This window comes from Drosophila virilis, chromosome 5, assembly GCF_030788295.1.
Source record: "Drosophila virilis strain 15010-1051.87 chromosome 5, Dvir_AGI_RSII-ME, whole genome shotgun sequence".
NCBI classification, from domain to species: Eukaryota; Metazoa; Arthropoda; class Insecta; order Diptera; family Drosophilidae; genus Drosophila; species Drosophila virilis.
The window spans coordinates 1634043-1649839 of NC_091547.1; the positions used below are offsets into that span (position 1 = coordinate 1634043).

General features: G+C 37.3%; 3 protein-coding genes across 32 annotated transcripts in view; 1 reads left to right on the forward strand and 2 right to left on the reverse strand.

The window, feature by feature from the left end:
- The window catches only part of mim (missing-in-metastasis), a 48005-nt gene extending 41595 nt beyond the window's left edge, over window positions 1-6410 (forward strand). For 16 of the 29 annotated variants that reach the window (XM_032436701.2, XM_032436707.2, XM_032436708.2 and 13 more), the window contains 3 exons: window positions 168-1016; window positions 2086-2237; window positions 2686-6410. In XM_032436701.2, coding sequence (XP_032292592.1) covers window positions 168-1016; window positions 2086-2237; window positions 2686-2793 — 1109 coding nt within the window. In that variant the 3' untranslated portion in view covers window positions 2794-6410. Of the gene's footprint in view, window positions 1-167; window positions 1017-2085; window positions 2238-2335; window positions 2442-2685 lie in introns of all 29 variants that reach the window. The other 13 variants (XM_032436712.2, XM_032436714.2, XM_032436720.2 and 10 more) reach the window with 4 other exon arrangements.
- On the reverse strand, window positions 4550-6458 carry LOC6635951 (deoxyribonuclease TATDN1). The gene is made up of 4 exons (XM_002059357.4): window positions 6363-6458; window positions 6128-6307; window positions 5466-6072; window positions 4550-4747 (listed from the first exon to the last, which is right to left on the reverse strand). Exons 1-4 carry the CDS (start codon window positions 6403-6405, stop codon window positions 4642-4644), a joined length of 936 nt encoding a protein of 311 aa, XP_002059393.2. The 5' UTR covers window positions 6406-6458; the 3' UTR covers window positions 4550-4641.
- A 950-nt stretch (window positions 6459-7408) lies between these two features.
- Window positions 7409-15797, reverse strand: part of LOC6635952 (GTP-binding protein Di-Ras2) — a 41938-nt gene continuing 33549 nt past the window's right edge. For both annotated transcript variants that reach the window (XM_002059358.4, XM_032436201.2), the window contains exons 6-7: window positions 10673-10784; window positions 7409-9780 (exon numbers count right to left, since the gene is read on the reverse strand). In XM_002059358.4, the coding sequence (XP_002059394.1) occupies window positions 9705-9780; window positions 10673-10784 (188 nt within the window). In that variant the 3' untranslated portion in view covers window positions 7409-9704. The remainder of the gene's footprint in view (window positions 9781-10672; window positions 10785-15797) is intronic.

A 15797-nucleotide genomic window follows, 5' to 3' on the forward strand; every position in this document is an offset into this window, starting at 1 on the left:
TCCGCTCTCCTCATCCACATCATCGTTGCTCTCTAAAGTCAGTTCATTTTCAAATTCATCAACAACAACAACAACAATGACAGCCAACAACATTCAATCGCCGGCAAGCGGCAACAGCAAAGATTTTGTTGCCAACTATACAAATTCGTTTATAAAAAATTCAACAGCTGCGCAAACAGCAAACATGCGACAACAGCAACAGCAACAGTTGCAGCAGCAGCAGCAGCAGCAGCAACAACAACATTATACTTGCCCACCGCCGCTTGAGGATCCGCCACCGCCGCCCATTTATTCAGCGACCATGCCCAAAAAAATGGCACGCGCACATGTTGCACACGGCAACAGCAGCAGCAGCAGCAATCATGTAATGGGCGCCTATGCTGCAGCTGCAAACAGCGCTACGCTGCCCAAAAATATATTGCAACAGCAGCGTTTACAGCAGCAACAGCAGCGCTTGCAGCAGCAGCAACAGTATCAACAGCCCACAGGCATTGGCGTTGGCAATGGACATGCTAGTCAGCGACCAGCAATGCCGCTGCCCCAGCAACAACAACAACAACAACAACAACAGCAGCAGCAGCAGCGACAGCCACCAATACCGTCGCGTCATTCCAGCGTGCAGCAAAAGATATTCGTTTCGACGAATCCGTTTATACAGACCACAGCTGTCAAGTTTCATACGCCATCGTCCTCGGTGCACTCAACGCCCGCTGCGTCGCCCACCTGCGGCTCGCCCGCGGCAACGGCAACCTTTGCCAGCATTTATGGCACAACGGGACGTGGCGGCAGCGCACAGCAATACCAGCAACAGCAGCAACATCTGCAACAACAACAACAGCAGCAACATCTGCAACAGCAGCAACAGCATTATTATCGCGATGTTGCTGGCAGCAACAGCAATGGCGGCGGTGTTTACTATGCTGCCCACAACAATGCCCATGGCCACGCCCATGCCCATGGGCATGGGCACGCCCATTCGCACGCCCACATGCCTCATGTCCAGGCACATCATTCAAGTGAGCGCGCGTTTGATTTGACTTGATTTGATTGCAGCGCAGTTTATTTTTTGTTGTTTTTTTTTTTTATTGACTTTCGAATCGTTTTCTTTGGCGAATTGCATGTTGCTTTTGTTGTGTTTGTGTTTTGTTTGAATTCAATTTGGAGTTTTGAAGTTGAATTACATTTAAATATGATGTACCAGCGCGTGTTGACAATCAATCAGCGTGGAAATGGACAGCAGAACAACAAGATTTATATATCTAACAACCAATATTATATATGCATATATATCACTTAACTCATCTCATTTCTTTCACATTGACCCGACTTTCACATCAATTTTATATATTCGCATCTCACTGCACTAAACTTTTGATAAGAACATGTCAGCTCTTTCTAAACGTTTGCCTATTTCATAACTTAATCACAAAATTTTGAAGATATTACAGAAACCATAAAACTTGAATATTTTCTTGATCAGTAAGCACAACCGATTCGATATAGTGTGTCTGTCTGTTTCGATGTGATCTAAAACCTCCTTCTAATCTATGACATTCTGTCGGAATTGGCAGAATCAGGCATATATATCATATAACTTTCCTATGATTACGTTCTTTTTTGTTTATTCAGATATCTTTTACAAGCTTGGCATATATAAGCTTTACATATGATCAGAATCTTATAAAATTCAGAACAATATATCAAGAAATCTCAACCAAAATTGGATTCCAGTTTTATATTAAACCCAGATTACCATATCCTATAGTTCTATGGAAAGAATTGCTCCCGAGAAACTCTGCACTCTTATGAGGCTTCCAATTCTGACTTCATATTTGCAAAATATTAGGCACTATTTTTGCAAGGTTATTTAAATTTCGGCTTGCCGATGTTAGCATTGTCTCTTTCGATTATATATATTTATATATTTTGTTTATAATTTGCATTGTTTTTATTAATTTGTTTAAAGCATTTCACGCTTGTCGTCACTTTGTGCTGCCATTTTTTAACGTTTATCAAACATTTCTGCTTCTCTCTCTTCTTTTTTTGTCAACCATCAATCAACCGATCAATCGCATCAATCACTAGACTATGCCACAAGCACCAATATCGAAAAGACTGGCAGCATACGTGCCAAGACCAAGGCTGAATTTCTCGAGAATCTCAATGCAAAGCTGGCCAAACAGGGCATGTCCGGCCGTGCATTTGCCGTGCGAAATCTGATCAATAGCAAGGCTTTGGTAAGTTGGCTTTAGACACACATATACGACACCTGCTCCATACCTCACTCTATATATACATATATATATGGTCATTTACTGTACTATTTGGCTGGTAGATGTACCAAAATCCACAAAATCTAGCCCGACCCAGTGCACAATATCGTAGACCACCCGACTATCCCAACACCAACCCCAACCGCTCTTGTGATGAACAGTGTTAAGGTATTTTTTTTTTGTTTACTTGTGTTTTGTGTTCTGTTTTCGTTCTTGTCTAATACCCCGGCCCCGAAACGCTGAGCATTAACTACATATAGTTCTTTCTATATGTTCAGGCTTTGATTATAGATAGATCCATGAATAAATTGCATATCTATATAGCTTTTCTCTGTATACGCAAGATAGTACCATGATTGTATTATATATATATGCACTTTATAGCTAATTGTTGTTCCTTTTACGCTTGCAGCCGGATCCGCGCATTTGTCACGAGTCGCTAATGGATCAAATAAAGCGGGGGGCGACTTTGAAGCGCAATCAAAAGATCAACGATCGCAGCGCGCCCAAAATACATTAATCTATTAATGTTTCAATTAAACTAGAATGCGAATATTATTTATTTTTATGAGGCGGCGTCGCCTGCTCGATTGCAGGCTTACGCAGAGTTTAGTTTGAAACTAAGAAACTCGAGTAAATACAATATAACTAAACACACACACACACGTACTCACACATATGATAAAAGATATATGATAACTGATAAATACGCGTATACAATATATATATATATACATAAATTAACAGCTATAAACACATAAATATAATTAATTCGAAAGAAAGGGGTTCTTCAAAAATCTCTAGTTACAAATTTGATTCAAATTGGCATTTCTCTTAATTTCCTATAAACATATATACCTAAACATATATATACTACACATCTATTCAGATTTATGAAAGTTATGCTTTTTGTTAAGTTAACAAAAAAAAAAAAAAAACTGGAAGACAATTGAAGTTGAATGTTGTATGAAAAGTTTCATGGATTATTTATAATTTAAACTCGAATTTATTGTTAGTTGAATTTAGTTTTGTCGCGCTTTTAATTAATATTATTTATAATTTCCTCTTGTTTGTGTAAATACCTATAATTTAACTAATACAACCAACTAATATGACGCCCAATAAATGAAATTGTCGTATCTATATATACTTACACATTATATATTATATATTATATACCTTTTGTTCTTGATTTCTTATATTATCTATCCGGCAAATGCGAGTCAATTTTAAGGGTCTGAGCATATTGAAAAACAAACTTTTACAACTACACATAAATATAAATAGCTATAGATGCTATAAACTTGATCTTAAGTACACGCCTAATTAGATAATATAAAGTTTTATCTGGTGGGGATTCACTTGGGATCCTTTTACATTTACGTAGTGTGCTATATATATTTATATATACATATGAACGGGTTCATATCAAACGAGCATTAAGCTATAACATTTCTATTGGACTGAATCTTTTATTGTGCTACAAAACAAATCTGTCATTTAAAATGCAAAACTAATCGGGTAGACTAGAGAGACAGCTGTTCTTGAATTAAACTACAAATCTAGTATACAAATATCATTTGACTTCATATCAGTTACGAAACTACATCAAGAAAATAGCTACATAGAACATACTTTATTAACAGTTTTAAAGCCCGTTTTATAAAAAGAGTATTTGGTTCGAAACATATGCTAACAGAATATACATTCTATATATACGTAGTAATCCTTATTAGGCAACTTGTTGATAGCATTTACATACTATACGGAAAAATGTATGATCTAATAATTGACATATACATACTTATATGCTCGGAAGAAGTTCTATGGCTAGTTAACAGACTTTTTAAATATTTACAAAATATTTTGTATATACGCTTTTTAAGGCTTTTCAATTGTAATCGATAACAATATATATACTTATATATATCAACTATATAAATGATATTTGGCATGAACTTTTGCGAAGCGTCTCTCGTAACCAAAACAAAAAAAAAAAGGGCAATAACTAAGCTACAAAAACTCCACTAGTCTTTAATGCATACAAACATACATATATCTACATATATTTTAAATTTGGGGCATACATACATATATATTTTTGGCGATCATCTCTACTATATAGTATATATACACACACATACATACTCAGACAAAAGAAAAAAGTTAATTAACAAAACAATTATTTACAAATCTAAATGTTAATCTTAATGTGTTTCTGTGTGTTTTAATGCTATGACAGTAACAAAAAAAAAAAAGGATCAAGTTGTAATGCGTATTTTTGAATTCATTTGCATTTAGGACACGAGCAACAATAATACAATACAATAAATGTAAAAGCATGAAATGTACAAGTTCCACTCCAATTTTATTTCGAGCCGCTAAAGAACAAGTCCAACGTGTTTTGATAGTAAAGCTCAGCCAGCTGCTCCTTGGGCTGCTGTTTGATGCCCGCAATTGCCTCCAAGACTTGACTGAAATGTTGCGAGACTCAATTTAGTTAAGATTAATACTCTCTTTAAGATAGACCATGCATCGAACGTAGTCCATTTCGAATACATTAATTATTATTATGGTCGTCTTGAACCCATTAAAAATGGGTATAAGGCTATATATTGTATTTGTGCAAAATCCAAATGTATGCAACAGGCAGGAGGAAGCATCTCCGACCCCATAAAGAATATATATTCTTGATCAGCATTGATAGCCGAGTCGATCTAACCATGTCCGTTTGTCCGTCCGTCCGTATGTATGAACGCAAGGAACTTAGAACATATAAGAGCTATAGACTATGAAATTTTAGACGTAGGTGCTTCTAGTGCTTGCGCAGATCGAGTTTGTTTCCGATAATCGATAACTTACTCAGTTTCCAAGCAATCGATAAAAATCGATAGACAATTTTGGTAAATAATAAGAGATAGAGTCCCCAAACTTGACATATAGCTTCTAAAGGGTTCAGGGTATACTCGGGATAACCCGACTAGAACCTCTTACTTGTTTCAGCTCGAGCTGTTCGATTTGCTTTTGAGCTCGAACATGTTGGCTCGATCAACTCGAACTTTGTTTGTCTCAATGAGTTCGAGCTTGTTGCATTATTTATTCAAACACCGTTTCGCTCGTTAATCGAAAGTTCATGAATTAGTGAATTAATAATAATGAATTAACCTAAGCAGGTCTCTACTCTAGACTTACCCAATCTGACATGGCTCGTTGCGTCCATCGATCAAAGTCTGCGCGGTCCACTTCTCTTTCTTCTTGACAGTGGGAAACTTTGTGGTTACATGTTTGTGACTCGCATGCGTGGGCCGTATGCCACACCAGGGGCAATCCGTCTCGAGCATAATGCGGTCATTGGGCAGCTGTTGCACCACCTCCAGATTCTCGGCCGTCTTCAGCGAGCAGCCGTTCAATCCTATGTAGAGACCACCAAAGGCCAATATGTTCTTGGCCTCGTGCAGTGTGCCGGTAAAACTATGCACCACACCGCCACCGCAAGCCTTGAGCTGGTCTCGATTGCGCTCCAATATGTCCATGAAATCCTTGTGAGCATTTCGCATGTGCAGGAAGAGCGGCAATCGAAATTCCGCCGCCAGGCTGAGCTGTTTCTCAAAGTACTGCAGCTGTGTTTCCTTCGCACAAAAGTGCAGGCGATCATAGTCCAGTCCGCATTCGCCCACAGCGATTACCTTCTCCGGATTCGCTTTGATTCTGGAGCGCAACTCGCTGTAGTACTGCTCCGGATCGGGCAGGAACTCACCGCAGCGTGTGGGATGTGCGCCCACGGTTGTGTACAGGCGCTCTGCAATGTAGATTTATAAAGATTTTGCTTTCTATTTGACCGTAGCTCAACTTGCCATCCTTGGCAGTCAGCTGCAGCGCTTCGTCCACATCCTTTACACAACCCGATGTAATAATTAGCTTCTGCAAGCCGTGCTGCCAGGCGCGTTCCAAAACTATGTCCAAGTCTGCCGGATGTTTCGTTGAGCCGCCATAACAGCCCCGAAACATGGGATCCGTGAGATTGGCGCCAATGTCTGTGAACGGTTTAGCTTTTCATATAAAATAATTTTTTTTTTAATTATTATTTACCAATGTATTTTAAGGCCATTCTCAAATATTTTGTTGCACGCATTAAAATGCGCTAAAAAATCCCAAATGCCGGCGTATCAGCTGTTAGCGCTGGTGTTTCCGGTACAGCAGTGCAGCAAACGTCGGTAGATGGCGCACTTGCGGTTATTGAGGACTACACTTTGAACAAACGCCACTAGGTGGCGCAGCTGCTGGCTTTGGCGGTTATTTGAAAGTTGGAAATAGTTTGGTTTTCTTGAAATTATTTTTTTAAAAGTGAACATTCGGGTGAACTGTCGCTCACTCTGTTCGCACTCTTCCTCTACACCTCTGCCTTACTTGTTAATGCCCATTTTGGGGAAATCAAATTATCAAATTCAGAGAAAATTGCATTTGAAATTGTGCATAATTTCAACTAATTGGATCGCTGGCAAAGCTGTTTATTGTGTGTGGCACAAATGCACACAAATATTTAGGTCTAAATACGTATTTGGTGTGGGTTGCAAAATGGCATCGCAGCTGGCAAATTTCGCATGCAATGTCCTGTGAATAAATCACAGCTTTTGGCGCGTTTAGCTACCCATTTGGCATTCAAAGTTCAATTGATTTAAATGCATTGGCATTTACATTTAGCATAGCGTGCATTGTGGAATTTACTGGAAATGCAATTTATAATTTGAATAAAATTCCATTAGTTACTTTTAATGGATACTGCGGTCGCTTCACTGCCGACACCCCCACAATTGTGTGAACAGAAGGAATGGATCCTTTAATTGATTTAGAGCCAGCAATAGATGTGTCCGCGGCTGACAGAGGCAAAGGCAAATGCAACTAAACATAATATAAAGGTAATTTGTTATGTGCTGCAATCAGACGTTAATCAATATGTGGCTGATCAGACCTTGTTGCCAGCTTCTGTAACTAATTAAAGCGATTGACATTAAAATTTAATTAGACTCTTTTACCGTGCGTCATTTATAATTGAGTCAAACTGAAAGCAATACATTTGTTAAGAATAGTTTCTGATATATGCATATAAATATATATAAATAAATAAAAGAGTTGAATTTCTGTAGTTTAATGGACACATTTAGTAAATTTATTTGCTTTCTGTTGATATTTTAAAATTAAGTACAATTTCTTTGCATTTTGCATATGTGTAGATATTTTTGAGTAACTGTAACTCGGCATTGATTTTGTTGGGCTTTCTAGTTATTTTCAATTTATTAATTTATTTATTTTTTGTTTGTTTTAATATGAACAATCGAATTACGTACACAAATATATATTTCAAAATTTTGATTTGAATGTTTAACAAAACCTATAGCTAAGTAAACTTTGCGCAACAACAATTTCTAGATATATATAGATATACATATATCTGACAGTTATATTACTATGCAGATATATATATATATATATATATGTATATAACTTGCCCGTGATATTTCCTAGCTTATTTAACCAGATGCCTTCTCTCTCTTGCACAGATTTGTTGCAATTAACTACATTTAATAACAATGTATAAACAATTTAGTAGTACTTATTAAATAAATCGTGCTTATGCTAAGGATACATTTAACTGGACGTCAGCCTCAACTCCAGCCAAAGGGCATATAACATTTGCCAGGCCAGCCGTAACCCCGTTTGTAATCTCTATTTGACTATTGAGTAAATCATTAGCTTTAAATATTATTTTCATCACAATTCACTTTGCATCTGCCGTATTTATGTTGGTTCATTTACAAATCCCTTAAAAGCATTTACCAAACTCTTGCAACGTTTAACAAATAATTCTTATTCGTGTTAAGCACATGAAAAACTCTGAATCAAATATACATATATATGTATATATATATTTTTTATAATTTCAAACTGTTTAAAAAACATTTATTGATTCTGACGTTAGCCTAGTAAATATATAACATCTAATGCTCTAATATTTAATGCAAAAATTCATATTAGTTTTTCTTCTTTATTTATTTGATTGGCTCCTAATTTTGGCAATTAGCATGCACCCTGTATTATCCTTGAATATGTTTTTTGAATATTATGCGCAAATCACGCTTAACTGCAATTGAGAGAAATGCAAAAAAGAGAAAATAATAATAATAATAATAATAAAACATCACAAACAATGCGCTGCATATTTATATGTACGCCCGGCAATATTAATTAGCAGCTCACTTTGCATAATAAATTGTTGTGCAGCATTTCTCTGCCTTTGAAGAAGTGTAAAAAAGAGTTAACTGCAAAATGCCATAAATTGCTCAAACATTTTCCTGGCTTTTCGCTCGTACTCAAACAAGGTCAGCTTTTGTGGGCCGCGAGCAAAATAACTTGCCGCATAACAAATACATATATTTTTTTTCCCAATTTTATATTATTATTTTTTGTTTTTTTTTTTTTTTTTTTCATTTTTTCATCTACATAAACTACACGGATTTGTACCTAGGACAATTAATTAGTTGCATTTGCTTAAACATTTGAATACACTGTATTTAAATTGTTAATAACATTTACTTATGTCTAGCTTAATACTAGCCCGAACCGAAAACATGATTAACTTAGCCTAATTTGCTGTCATCAAAGGAACTACAAGATTTATTCTTCAAATTTGTCGTACAATTCATATACCAAATTCCCTCAAAAACAAATTGCTATTTAAATTTGTGAACAAATAAGAAAATGTCATGACAATAAGCTGCCCGAAATTTAGTACAGCCTAGCAAAGGGAATTCAACTAAACCTGGTCCCCTTGGGACTTGTGATTTAATTTAATCCCAACTAAATAGACTTGCTGACGATTGAGTTTAGTTCATATTCAAAGCAAGGATATATAGTTATCGTTAAGTTATCGGCGTATAAAAATGATTTCAAATAAAACTGGTCCCCTTAAACCATTCAAATATTGAATCTCAACTAAATAGAATGCCGGACAGTTGAGCAAAGTTCGTACTTATAGCTGTAAACAACAATATAGTTATCGATAAGTTGTCGATAAACCATCGATGAGTTATCGCTAACTCATCATTGAGTTATCGTTAAGTCATCGATGTGGTATCGATGAGTAATCGATAAGTAATCAAGCTGGGATTTATAGAATATCGATATATCATCGATGATTTATCGATAAGTAATCAAGCTGCGTCTTGATATCGAGAATATCTAGACGTTTACCCTTACATCATACATCTTAATTGCAATTGAGCAACTTTTGTAAATTATTCAATTTAATCAAAATAATTAGCTCTGTTGAGTGTACACGATTTCATGTAGCAGACATTCATTATTATCATAATTATTAATAATATTATTTGTATTATTATTAAATTAAAAATGACCCACCACAGTTTTGGCAATTTACTGCAAATTACAGTCGTCGGATGCGTTGTTGATTTGCTGCTTGGTCTTGCGTGATGCACGGCGTATGAGCGATCTATAAATAAACCGCAAACAATTGTGTGTGCACGTTGTGTATGTGTGAGTGTGTGTGTGTGTACGGTGTGTGTGCGTGTGCGTCAGGTGAGTGAATATTCGCAGAAATGTGTTGTATACTTAATTCTAGCATGAATGGAGCTCAAAATATTTGTGCACACAATTTTTGCATTTCTATCAATAATATTATATTTCATTGAATTTAAAAAATTGCCACGAATTTAACCACTTTCTACATTTTAGAAAATTATTATTTTTGTTTAGACAGCTCTAACCCAATAAAATATTTGGCTAAATTGTTAGAAAAATTTAAACAAAATAAAAATTTGTCGAATTCATTAAAGAAATTGTAGTTAAATTAAATTTGTTAAAATTTAGAAAAATATTTTCCTGAATTTCAAAAAATTACCATAAAATAAACATTTGTCGAAATTTGGCAAAAATTTTTGTGCCAAATTTAAAAAAAATTTGTCTGAATCTAGGAAAATATTTTACTGAATTTTAGAATAATTATCATAAAACGAAAATTGTTCGGAATTTAAAAACATATTTTCGATCAATTTTAGTACATTTAAATTTTAGTTTGAGCTTTTCTAAATTAAAATAATAATATTTTTATTGTTCTAAAATTTGAGAAAAAAAGCAAAGTACAAGGCCTACAGCTGGTTCTATGGTTTATCTCACTTGAAAACGAAAGTTCTTAAAGCTTTTTAATCAATTAATTTAAAGCATAAAGACAATGATTCGTCCCGAACTTAGATCAAGGCATATAGTTGTGAGATTTGATTAGAGAAAGTTGTGGTCTTTGAAAAAGAGCTCCCAGTCTCAGCCTGGCTACAATGTATTCAGGTTTGCGGCGAAATGTATTCATTTGTATTAATTTATTTGCCCACCTGGAACGTGGCTTTAGTTTGGCCTCGGCGCTGGTGCTGGCCACATCGACGGCATCCACGAGACTCGACTTCTTGTCGCCGCTCACCGAGGGGCTGTTCATGCGGTTTTTGTCTGCAAAAGTTGAGTTGTTAACATTTATGTATTATATTGTTTGTCAATATGCAATTAACAAAAGTTGGCCAATTAAAACATTTTCAAATGCATTGATTCACGCCTGGCGAGCTGTGTCTGCCGCAAATTCCAGGAATTGTAATGCAAATAAATGTGAAACACGAAAATCCAATTTCCAGTTAACGATTGCAATGCGCGCATGCGACTGCCACAGCAGGTGCCACAGCGACTGCAATGCCTGCCCAATTATTAACGCAGCTGCCTTTGCCAGCGCTGTGGCAACAATGGCGCAAAGTGCCAGTTGCCAAGTGCCCAAACCGCCTTGCTCCGCACTTGCAGCCCTGTTGCATGCAACATAATTATCTTATGCGAGCTGCTTCAAACTGTATTCACAGCAGGGCACAATTCCCAGAACTTCAGCTCGATTAGCCGCACTCGACTGCAACTGGCTTAAAGGCGCCTCACTTAATTATTTTTCACGTAACACACGTTTACTAAAGGATGCTGCTATGGCAATCACAGGAAAAAGCATCAAATAATTAGATTAAATAGTCTGGCTGAGATTTATAGTTGCCCAGTTTGAAGTAAAAGAATGAACTGCTTTTGAATAAGCTTCTGGACGTGTGGCTTGGAATTGAAAGTAAACTTTATTTCGCACCGATTGTTCCTTCAGCAGCTGACACATAAAGAAGAGTAGTTAGAATCGGAAAGCAGGCTTAGTTTGATTGAGAAAGAGCTGCTACGAAAAAGTGTTGTAGACATGTGAATTGATTGTAAATTTTCTTTCCGACTGAGTTTTTCTATAGAAGACGGTTAACATGAATAGTTCCAATCGTAAAGCTCGTAATTTGCTAGAGAACGATTTTTTTCGACTGATCGATCATATAATAGTGTATTTCCAGTATTAAAGCAGGATTGTTTTTAATTGAAAAAGAGTTGCTATCAAAAATGGGCTTAAAATTGATACTGAGCGCTGAGTTTGTATAAAATGTCGGGTCGATCTGAGCACAAGGCAGCAGTTCGACCTTCGACTTTGTGTCTGTTTAAAAAAAAAACCATAATATTTTGACAAACTTTAGCTAGAGCTTACAAATGCTCTCTCTGAGAAATAACTTGTGACCAATTTCCCATAAACTTTTATGCTCTACTTGAACAAAAGGTCGCCAAGCTGCAAGCTGACAATGTCCAAGTCGAATATCTATTGTCCTCGCATATATAAACCGTTTCTGTGTCTAGTTTAACGAGCGTAACAACCTTTCAAGTTTCCATTGCTGTGAGCGTCGTTTTCTTGGAAAAACGGATGAAAACCCAGAGAGAGCAAGAGCTGCCCTGATTAGATTAGATTAGATTAGATTACGTTGCGCATATTGATGGCTTACTGATTTGATGGATTTAAAGCGATTCGGGAACCGAACAAAAGCTGAAATCTAGCATAATGATGATTTATGCAACAGCCACAAGCCGAACCTAATTGATAAAGAAAATGTGAAATTAAACAGCAGCAGGAACTTGCGCTTAAAGCGTTTTATGGAAATCTCCCAAAGACTCAACTTTTTGTTAAACTGTCTCAAAGGGGGTTTCCGCAGCTATTGGCAAAACCCAAGGGAATCGTGTTAAATATATAAATATATATATATATCAAATAATTCCTAAACTGTGCTACGCTAAGGCACTTCATCTAATATGCATGAGTGTGCGTGTGTGTGTGTGTGTGTGCGTGTGTGTGTGTACGTGGTGTCAACTGCAAACAAAATGGCTGCCGACGCCATTGTTGCCGCTGTCGCTGACACAAAGCGCGCGAAAAATGCCTCAAAAATGCTAGAATCATGAGAAATCGAGTCTGTGTAACCAACAAACACACACACACACACACACACACACGCACACACACTCAGACAAAAGCTGTGTGTTGCTTTTCTGGCTTATTACACTGCACACACACACACACACACACACACACACACACAGACACACATGTAAGCCCCACTCGCACAATTTGCTGGCATAGAGCATAAAAAATTGTTGAAATAAATGCCGAGCAGTACGCAGTACCAGGTCTCTAACCGGAGTCCCCAGTCCCCCCGTTCCCCATTGCCCCGTTCCCCTCGCTATAATTGTGCATATGCGGCTGTATTTGTGGCGCGAGGCAAACGGAAATTTAAATTACATTTTTATTTTCATAAAGTTATGCTGTGAGGGTTGCAAAATTTACTTGTGAGGTTTGTTATCAATGGCAAAACAAGAAATGTGATTGACGGATTGACTGACTGATTGGTTGATGGATTACTTGATGATCAACGCACAGAGTACTGGCATACTGAGAAGTGACATATCCTGAAGTCTGACTGAGTGATTGATTGACTGGTTGATAGACTGATTGATTGATGATTAACCCACATTGACTGATTGACTGAATGATAAGGTGACTGATTGATGTTCAACGCCAAGACATAGCTAAAGGGGAATTTTAAATTATGACTAATTGACTAACTAATTTTTTGATTGATTGACAGATTGATGATCAATGCATAGTCCAAATAGTCAGAGATAAAATACTAGAATGTGTTTTAAAAGAAAAATACTAAATTCTGACTGATTGATAATCAACTCCCAGACATAACCATAGGGGCTAGAATGTTGGAATGTGTAGCAAATGAAACATGTTAAATTTTGACTGAGTGATTGACTGACTGATTGAAGCACTGATTGATGATCAACACACATGCATCATACAACCGTTTCTATGTTCAGAGAATATTGAGACAAAAAAATTGAAAATTCCTACCTCTTAGCTGAAAAGTTTGTGGAAATATACATGTGCTTAGAAGGGTATCATATGAGCGGCTTTTCACTGACAATTTTTCCTTTATGTTTGCGTCTTATTTATTTTTCCGGTTTCCGTTCGGCATGCAAATGGCTGAAAGCATTAGCAGCGCACGCTGGCTGTTAAGATTTTTGTTAAATAACATTTGGCCTAGCCGAGATGCAAATACAGGCGGCAACTGGGGCATGCGGCAACTGTGGCATGCGGCATGTAGCATGTGGCATGTGGCATGTGGCATGTGGCATGCTGCTAAAGTTTCAATTGAGTTACGGTTACAGTTGACTGCCTGCAAATAAAACTGCTTGCGGTTGCGACGGCACCCAACCGCACAGCTCAAGCCACATAACGTTGCCCGGAGTTTTGGGGCGGCGACCTAGAGGTAGACGTGGGCGCGTCTTTTGCTGGGCTGGGTCCGTAATAGACATGTGCGACAGTCCGCTGGCAAGTGCTGTGCCTGAGCTCAGCCTACGCTCCCAGACATTTTTTATGCGACAGCACCCACACACAAGCACGCACAGGCACACAACTAACACACCTCAAATCAGAATGCGTGCGATTTGTTTTTGCATATGTCACATTGTGTGGCTGTTTTTTAAGGCAATTACATGTTCTATCCTGTTCACAAGCTAACAGAGAGTATATTGGTTCTATGTCATATTATACTAATGTCATATATTACTCAAGTCCACCATTAATATATATATTTCCCATGTTTTAGTGTAAATGTATATACATGACATTCAAAGTTTTAAGGTCACTGAGTTAAAGTTTTAGAGTTGTTTCTATTTACCAAGATTGAAGTTTGAAAGTCACATGGGGAATACAGAGTTATATTCTATTAAAGTTTTAAAGTCACTTGGTAAAAGTTTTAGAGTCATTTCCAGTTATTGGGGATTACAGTATGAGAATCATTCTGTTTTACTCTAGTGAACGTTTGAAAGTCATTGGGTTACAGTTTGAGAGTCGGTTCTCTTTACCACGGTGGAATTTTGAGTCTTTTGGGTAGCTAGATTCCTGTTAGATTCAATTAAATTTACTAAGCTGACAGTTTGAAAGTGATTGGGATATAGTTTTAGAGTCGTTCACAGTTACTGAGACGACAGTTTAAAAGTCAATGTCTTTTTAGATTTAAATATACTTATTAAATTGACAGTTTTACGGACACTGCATATTACAGTTTTAGAGTCCCCAACTCCAGAATCAAGACAGCAATATTTGCACTATTTCGCAGCTGTTTTTTTTTTTTTTTTTAACAGGGTATGGCACAGTCGGTGACACTCGAGAGCAACTTTTGTTTGTAGTTGTTGCTTTTTGCGAGCTGTCTTGGCCTCAATTCGCGTGATTAACTGCTCAGACTTTTTTTTAGTGGCGCAGGACTGGGATTTAATATGCCCCCCAGCCCCTGGCTGGGTGTCGTGTGTGTGTGTGTGTAGGGGATGTGTTTGAGGGGGGGGGGATGGGTGTGACTTGTGTACATGCTTAGTGCCATCGATGCTGACGTTTCTTTGTCAATTGAGCTGTCACAAGTATTTGCTGCTATTTGACATTTGACCTTCAGCATTCACACACAAAAACACACACACGCACACACACACACACACACACACACACAGCGCGTTTGTTGTGCTGTCAGCGGCAGTTGTCTTTGTCTGCTTGGACAATGTTCGTCCCTATTTGACCGCAAATAATTTACAAATTTGCGGCTCACATGTAATATGTTTGCGAAATACAAATACAAATTGTATAGTCGCCTTTTAGACACGCACACATTTACATACACACACACACACACACACACGTACACACGCGCGCACACTGGAGAGCCTCATTAGAGCTTTAAATTGCATTTAATTTCGAGTCTGTTTGCTGGCGGCCAACTTTGCACTTCATTTAAATGACTTTTGCGAAACTAACCAAAAAAAAAAAATATATGTTATCAAATGCCGCCAGCAAACAATTAAATTATTGGCCAGCAGCAGCTGAGTGTGGGCCAAGTGGGCGGATTGGCCAAGGGCCAAGGAAATTATATTAATTATATTTTGAGCCCAGGCGCGTGGCTCACTTTGGTAACATTCATTAACTGTGTATTTATATTGTGAAAAGGCGCGGCTGCAAAAAGAACCAAAAATCGAGAACTTCTTGTCTAACACATACACACACACACACACACACACATAAAAGAGAGTACA